This window comes from Haemaphysalis longicornis, unplaced genomic scaffold (assembly GCF_048455015.1).
Source record: "Haemaphysalis longicornis isolate Haplotype H1 unplaced genomic scaffold, Haemaphysalis longicornis Haplotype H1 scaffold_4, whole genome shotgun sequence".
Taxonomy (NCBI): Eukaryota; Metazoa; Arthropoda; class Arachnida; order Ixodida; family Ixodidae; genus Haemaphysalis; species Haemaphysalis longicornis.
The window spans coordinates 75018738-75027245 of record NW_027526361.1 but is presented as its reverse complement, the minus strand read 5'-3'; the positions used below and the strand labels follow the sequence as shown (position 1 = coordinate 75027245).

At 43.9% G+C, this 8508-nt stretch overlaps 1 protein-coding gene across 2 annotated transcripts in view; it reads left to right on the top strand.

The window, feature by feature from the left end:
* Positions 1-449: 449 nt before the first annotated feature.
* LOC144178934 (uncharacterized) overlaps positions 450-8508 on the top strand; it is a 48921-nt gene continuing 40862 nt past the window's right edge. Inside the window, exon 1 of one of the 2 annotated variants that reach the window (XM_077707090.1) lies at positions 450-685. In XM_077707090.1, coding sequence (XP_077563216.1) covers positions 584-685 — 102 coding nt within the window. In that variant the 5' untranslated portion in view covers positions 450-583. The remainder of the gene's footprint in view (positions 686-8508) is intronic. The other variant, XM_077707089.1, reaches the window with a different exon arrangement.

The following is an 8508-nucleotide window of genomic DNA, read 5'->3' as shown; positions in this document are numbered from 1 at the left end:
CGGAATTTTCAGAAATCAAGCGGAAACTGTTACGAAAGTTCCATTAGATAGGTTCCACGCTCTGATTCGAACGCACGTGGACTAGGCAACAAGGTACAGTCCGCAAAAGGCTTGTCCATAACGCACGAGCTCCGTGCTACGGACTGCGCTGGAGACATCTAGTGTTAACGCCTGGTTTGAGACCGGCAGATGGGAAGCATGCGCGACACGCAGCGGCGTGATGGCTGTTTCCCTTGTCGCTGTGCCCGTCGCCCTGGCTTCCGTACCTTCTTTCGCCGTGAGAAGCGCTGCCTTCACTGCAGGGCGAGGAAACAACTCCTCTGTCCTTTATAGTTCACGGAGTATATATGCGCGGCACTGTTGCCAAACATCGTCTATATGTTCGCCCTTGCTTCGTTTCACTTGCGCAATGTATTCGTAGAGGACGTGAAGATATCCTCCCGTCCCGCCCAATCAGACTACGGCAAAAAGTTCCGCAATCGAGTTCCTGTCACTACTCGCCATTTTTCTCTATTTCCTTCTTCCGGTACGCCTATCGAGCTGTCGGTAATGCAGAGCAGCCGCTGCGCGAGCATTGCCGAACATGGCCGAAGAGGAAAGCACTCCGCTGGTGACAACAACGACTAACGGGCAAGAAACGAGAACCGGCCCTACAAGACTTCACCGCACCCTTGACTACCTCCAGGTACTGCTGCTTCTGGGTTCACAGCATGTGGCAGTATCCTTCATTTGAGCCACAGCTGTTTTAGTGCTCGCATATATGTATATCTGGCATAGTGAATTGGCAGCGACTTCCTCAAAAACGCTGGTGCACCCGGGTCCGTCGTTAACGAGGGCGACTTTAACATTTTTTTCTAAGTACATTGCAGTGCTCCTCTGTCCGGTAATATTGCGGTTGAAATAACTAACCATGATGTGTTTTGCATTTGACAGATGTTTGAGGCCGAATGAAAGCTTCATTAATTTTTCCTGGTCTATAAAATACAGATTTGTCTGGAGCATCGATATTTGCACGCGCTAGAGCAGAGGAGCGCAAACCAGGAAGGTGAAGAATCCGAGGCTAAATGAACGCCGCGTGCAGCTTGCGATAACCGATGTCGGTGGCTTAACAACATCATGGCATATCGAAGGGCAAAGGGCATGCATTCTCGCTTCTTTCTTTGAGAAGCCTAGCAAGACGCAAAGGTACAGTTCGAAGTAATCGCAAAACGGGCGCGCTGAAAGGCAGGTATCCCTGCTCCGCTTAGACAGCAATGTTTCTAATGAAACAGATGTGCCGAAATATTGATATTATCAGTAGTGCGCAAACATCCCTACGCCAATTCTCTTTATGTTGAGTTTTCCCTTCGTTTAATTACCTCCATTTACACTATTATAACTGTTACATTTGTTCCCTTCATAACTTACGCATACCGTAATTGCATGATTCTAAAGGGCCCCAATTGTAACGCGCCGGTAAGTTTACTTAGGAAAATTAAAAATAAGAAAAGTTTCACGCCGATTCCACAGCCCAGATGCCAACGGCAGAACACCACGTGCCACATACGAAACGTTTTAGTTGACGGACAAAACTTCGGTAGCGATACGACCTTGGGCTTGGAATGTATTTAGGTATTTTCCAGGTGTAGTTAATAGAGAGTTTTAGCTAACTGTTTTCGACGGTCCGCTCCGGTATCGGCGGCCCGCTCAGCGCAACCGGAACCAATGCCGTTCGCGGCCAAGCGTGCCACGCATGCGCAATGGCTCTTCCGTTTGTTATCGGAGCGGAGCGGACCGTGAAACACGGTCAGCTAAAACTCCCTAATGTCAATGGTGAGCTGCTGGCCGCATTAAACCGACATCTGTGTGTAGCCCAACTGTAAGACGCACGTAAATTTGAAGGCTACTTTTATCGAAAAAAGGTGCGCGTTAGAACCTCGCCAATAGGGTATTTGTGCAAATATAGTGCCTTAGAGAACGGTTGCTGCTTTTCCGCGGTTTTATTTGTGTTGCGGTTTGTGCGTTTGTAATTTTTTTCGTCTTGTGACTTCAGTGTTTAAGATAAATAGCTTGATTCAGTTACTTCTTTTTTTTCATACACCCTTATTTTTTGCTTAAATTGTTTTCAACCAATTTTCTATACTTACGCTACTAGAAAGATTACGTGTGCTAAGGTCACAATTTATTTATTTTGTAGAAATGCAGGCGTTACACATTTGGTGTTCTCCTCAACTTTTATTTGGTGGTCAAACTTGTGCTTCCGGTAGTTTTTAATTTTGATTACGCCTTGTGAAAGCGGTTTATAAGATACACATTTATAATTCTGTTGGTTTCTTCTTCAATACGTTTTTTACTGTTTCATTTTTTCTTTTATGGTTTTCTTAATTTTCTTCGACCAATTATCTCTCACTATGCTATTATGGGACAACAACAGTTAGGGTTGCCCTTTATTTAGTTTCCAGTTGCGCAGGGCCTACACAATGGGTGCTCTTTTCAAATTTTTGCTTACGTATTTTGGTTTGTGGTCTCGGGGTTTGTCTGCCCTCGTCTAGTTAAGGGATTGGACAAGTTATAATATAATCAATTTTGGTTTCTACGTTTATAGTTACACAGTCGAACAGACTTATACCGATCACATATATAACGATCTATCGGTTATAACAACCATATATCGGTGCACTTTCGACTTTCCTATGCAACCCATTGAAACTGTGTCCAGATATGCCGAACAATTTTCAAAGCGTCCTCCTTTTGCAACGAACACTGCCGTCACGATCACTGTAAAAAGCATACGAAGTAAAAAAAATCAAAGCAGTCCGTAAGCCATGATAAAGGCGGCGTTCTGGTTTGTTCACCGCTGTAGTTTAATCGCGACGAAGATAGCCCATCGGTGAGCACCGCCCCAGATTTCGGATGCCGCGAACGAGGTCACTCACTTTCCAGGCATTTGCCCAGAGGCAGAATGACAGTGACGAACAAAAAATGGTTGATTCCTGTGTCATAAGAATCGGTAAAGCACGACAGTGAATTGTGCATTGAAATCTGCAGCTGAGCATGATTTGCGGCTCGGCGGCTGTCTTGTGGGTGCGCTTGAGTGCGGAGTCCTGCTAGCGGGTCGCTTCGGCAAAGGTATACTGGCGTCATTTCCGTGACGGATATGACATCAGTGAAATCTTGGTGCACCCCGGTATAAAACACTTTCGTGTTTGAATATAAAACCTGAAAACGTACAACCCGAAGCATAACGTACTCTCTAGTACTAGAGGTTGCTTCCCCGCAGAGAGACTCTGTGCTGTGCAGTGGTTCACCTTTACAGGCCGCTGGCTTCCTTGTACAGGCGCCACTTCCGTGACGGATATGACGTCAGCGAAATCTTCGTGTATCCTGGAATAAAACACTCTCGTGTTAGAATAAAGGAAGGAGCCTGGAGTCTGGCGGTCAGCTTGCGGTCAACCAGTGAAAGCATAGCTTATAAATTCCGCACTCCGTATCAACTGCCGCTCAAGCGTTGCTATCGCCGGTGTCGATCTTCACGCCCCCGGAGTCGACGCGAACGCGGCACCGCGCGCTGCAAACAGTGCCGGTGGTTATTAGCTGCAATCTAGAGATCTCGGCTCGCCGACACTTCGTTTGCACAGCTGGTGATGAGGAATCGTGAGGACATTCAAACTTTCCAACTTCGCTCTTCTCGGGCCGAAACGACGCACCTCCCGGTGCGCTCAGCCTGGCGCGGCTGATAACTATCGAAGCCATTACGGCGAGTGGAGATTTTGAAGACGTCCGAAAGAATTTGTTCGCGGGCATTGTGCCGGTAGCGGCAGGATCGACGCAAACAGAGTTTAGTTCGTTCGCAAACAAGCAGCGGGCGTCGTTTCATAAAGCGAAAGGCTAGACTTCTCACCGAACAGGTTGTTAGACTCCATGTTCGCAAATTTGCGCGCGTTTACAGGGCGAGTCCACATACAACGAACTACTGATAAAACGACCACTTTTCGCGGCATTTTCGAGTTCGTTGTAAGCGGGTGTTACTGTATTTTTTTTGTTTTTGAACTCGCCTTCCTCAGTATACTCTAACTACGCTATTATGACCGGTACATGGGTTAAGTTTGCAAATTATTTCTTTATGTAAAAATGCAAGACATTACCAGTTTGGTGTTTTTTCTCGACTTAGCACATCGTGTTTCCGTTTCTGTTTCGGGTTTTTTTGCCATTGTTTCTTGGGAGAGCGCATAAGCAGCAATTTTCTTGAATTTGTTAATATAGTCTGTAAATTTTCTGTTTGGCATTTTTGAGTTTCTCAAAATTTCCTTCGCGCGATTACCTGTATTTACGCTATAATATCAATTGCATGTGCAAGGTTCACCGGTTATGCATGTTTCGGCAAGTGTAGAACTCCCCACGGTTGGGGTAGTGGGGAACTCGGCAAAGAAGACTCACACGTAAAAAACTGCATAAATTCAGAAAACTACGCTAATGGCTAGCATTCTTGTGCCGCTCGTATTCTTGGAGAGTTATTTACAGCCACGTTGGGCTATGAATGTCAAATACGTGGGGTTATTTTGTTATTCTTAAGTTTTCATTTGTTTATTTTATCCAACGATGTAAATTTACACTATTATACCTAATAGGTGCCTTTGCTGTGCTAATTATGTATTTTTCTCTTGAGGCAAAGTGTAGTGCAAGGCTGGCCTGTTGTGGCTATTTTTCCATTTGTATTTCCAATGTTTTTTCCCAGAATTTCCTAGTTCAGTCTTTGTTTCTGGGAGGAAATTCATATAATGCATGTCTTTGTATTCCGCCAGTTCATTTTTGTAAAATTTTTATTTTCCCACGTTTTTGTATTTCTTGGTTTTTAAAAGTTGTGTTAGCACTTACCTACAGTTATGCTATTATAACTATTAAATGTGTAGCTTCGGCCAATTATGCATTTTTGTGCAATGCACGTCGCTACACGGTTGGCTCATTCTCACTAGTTTACATTCATTTATCGACTTTTTTTTCTTTCGGGCTTTTAATACGTAGCATTCTTTGCCGGGTGTGCCCCCACCACCGAGACTGTGTACCAACCTGCATTTTCACAATATTGCAGATTTCGCTGAAGTTCAACCTTTAATCGTTACAATAGCGTAAATGAAGATAAATGGTCGAGTAGAATTTCTGAAAACAAACAAAAAATTCCAAGAAATAGCGAAAATCGGGCGGGAATCGGGCGGCCAGGCGGCCAGGAATCGGGCGGGCGGGAATCGGGCGGCCAGGAATCGGGCGTGAGAAGGGCTAATGCACCCGCTTAAAGGAATACTGACACGAAATTTCAAAGCTGAGATTCGCTCTAGCAATGAAGTCCAACGACAACAAAAATAGGTGTCTGTGCATGGCACATACCCACGTGGGGGATTGGCCAGGAATCGGGCGTGAGAAGGGCTAATGCACCCGCTTAAAGGAGTACTGACACGAAATTTCAAAGCTGAGATACGCTCTAGCAGTCAAGTACAACGACAACACAAATAGGTGTCTGTGAATAAATGCATCTTTCTTTCTTTGTAGTTGTGTGTGTGTGTGTGTGTGATCTCTCTTTCGCGAACATTACCGAACCGCGCAAATTCAACTCCTGCATTCGCACTTTCACATTCTTCCCCTCGGGTAAATGAGGGAAATTTTTTTTAGTTGTCCTCGTTTTTCGTAGATGTGCAAGATGGATATTTCTGTTTTCGCATTGCATTTCTGTAACATTTGTATTTGTTATTCCTGCTTTTGCTTTTTTTCTAATTCTTTTCAGGACATTATATCTATTTACGTTATTATAACATTTAGATGTGTCATAGTTACTGCCAAATCTGCATTTTGTGGAAATTTGGGGCAATGCACGGTTGGCTCAATTTCTATATTTTTTAATTTGTATTTCTGAACCTTTTCGAAGCTTCTAGTTTAGCCTTCTAGATGCGACGCTGAGAGGAGCATCTCTTGCCTGCGGCCATGTCCTGCGTGCGTCCGTCGTCCGCGTCCGCACAGCTGCGTCTCTCCTCCGCTCACCTCCTCTCCTCTCTCCGATAGCAAACACTCTCTCCCAACATCTGCGGTCGCGCTGCGCGCGGCGCCGCGCGCACCTGCGCACTGTGCGCATGTGCAGTACTTTCTCTCTCTCCGCGGTCTCCTCTCCTTCGGGCGCGCTGCGCATAGAAGCGGAGTGCCGCGCTCCGGCCGGTCTCTCAGTCGACGGTCGTCCGCGCTTGCGCCTGCGCTTGCTCTCTTGCCGTACCCGATGATTGCTTGATGCGACGCCAATGGAACCCCCTTCAGCGTCGCATCACACCAGGGTTCCCGCGAGGGGAGGTGGGCGTAATTTTTTACCGGAGGTGTCTAAGATGCATATTTTTAATTTCATTAGTTCATTTTTGTGACACATTTATTTCTCAATTTATTTGCAGTTCTTGGTTTTCAAAATTTCGTTCGACCACTTAACATTTTTTGCGCTATTGCAATGCGTAAAGATGTTCCGTTCGCCAATTACGTACTTTTGTGACGATGCAGGGCGTTACAGTGTTGGCTGCTTTTCACTACGTGTCTCTGCCTATTTATGACGTTCTTTTTCTGCTTTTTTAGTTGTCTTGGTTTTCGGATGTGTGAGAGGGGTATTTGTACTTCGCTGTCCATTTAGGTAAAATGTTTATTTTTCTTATTTTTTATGTTTGGCTTCTCAATGTTCCGTTCAACCACTTATCTCCATTTAGTACAATATAAGAAATAATGTGTTAGTGTCTGTCAAATATGGAGTTTTATGGAAATGCATGGTGTTACACGGTTGTATATTTTCACTATTTTGATATCTATTTCTGCCTCCCTTTCCAAGGATTTTTCGTTTAGTCTTCGTTTTTCGGAGACACGTAAGAGGAATATATTTTATTTATTTTGTTCTGATTTGCAATTTTTATTATATTGTATTTGTGGATTTCTGGTTTCCCAAAACTCTGTTCGACCAATTATCTCTATTTACGCAATTATAACGAATATGTGTGTTAGTTACGTCAATTAGGCATTGCTCGCCCCTTTCCGGGATTTTTTAGTTTAATCTTCGTTTCTCGGTGATTTACAAGATCCACATTTTTTATTTATGTGAATGCTCTTTTTGCATTCCTGGTTTTCCAAAATTCTATTCCCCCAATTATTCCGTTTACACGAATATAAGATTAAAATGTTTTACTGCAGCCATTTATGAATTTTTGTGGAAACGCAGGGCGTTAGACGATTGGCCAATTTTAGCTTTTTTGTAATTCCAACGATCTTATCCGTATTTTTTAGTTTAGTCCTGGTTTTTCGTAAATTTATCGTATATGCATATTTTTTTTTATTGCAACAGCTCATTCGTGCACAGTTCTTTTACTATTTTTTTGTCGTTTCGAATTTTACAAAATTACGTTCTACCACTTATCTTTATCTGCGTAGTTATAAAGAATAAATGTGCTCCTTCCACCAATTAGGCATATTTGTGGAAATTCCGGCGTTACATTGTCCCTTCAGGGGTGGTAGTCGACAAGGAATGCTACGAAAAGTGTTCCCTTTAAATTTGTATTGATCCATATCTTTCTCTCTTTAAAGCAACTTTATTTTCTGCTCATTCATTCCGTATTTTTAGTTTTTCGCCTTGTCCCCCGCCCCCCCCCCCCCCCCCGTACTTTTTTCTCGGGCACAAATCACTTGTTTGTCAGGTTATCTTTTATATCTAGCGCACTTTTACCTGTGGACTTTTTTTATTGTGAGAGCTCATCCCTCATGTAATGCCTGTTGCCCGTGGCTTTGATGGAATGTAATAAATAAATATATTATTAATATATATTGTTTATTTATAAACGGTGGCTCACGGTCTAGTCAAGGTTGGCGAAGGTGGTAAAGGAGGTGATAGCGCCTATACTATCTCGTGTATCCCCGTGGTACTTGCGAAAGTCTACAGGGACATCACAGTCCCTTTCGCAACCGCCAGCCTCAGAAGAGTAGATGCCCACTCATTAAGGTTCTTTATGTTCGGCGGAAGATCATTGGTTTTCTCCGCCGTGAGCATTGCGCACTACCGCAGCATTAAGCGCATTGGGAGCCTAGTTGGCGCGTTACACGAGGCGCAGGTCAGGATGGTGGTCTCCGCGTGGTTGTCGGGGGTATAAATATATAAAAATTATTATTACAACTTTTTTCACTTGAAGGTAAAAATAAAACTCCGGCTTTGATAAAATAAGTATTTAACTGCATTTAACTGAACAGTGTCTAAGATCGCAAACACTTAAAAATTGAAATCGCCCGTGTCGCCGTAACAAAGATAGTGTACAGAATTTTATACACACGTGGAATTATGTTGCGTGCCTGTTTATGGTTCTTGCTGAGTAAAAAAATGGTGACCTGCCACGAACTCTTATGATTGCTTGCTACATTGACAGCCGTCTTTGACATCCACCCAAGAAGGACTTGTCGGCTAGCTGTAGACAAAATTAGAACCCGCCCTTGACGGGTTCTTTACGACGACGAGGTGCAGGCAGCTCAATG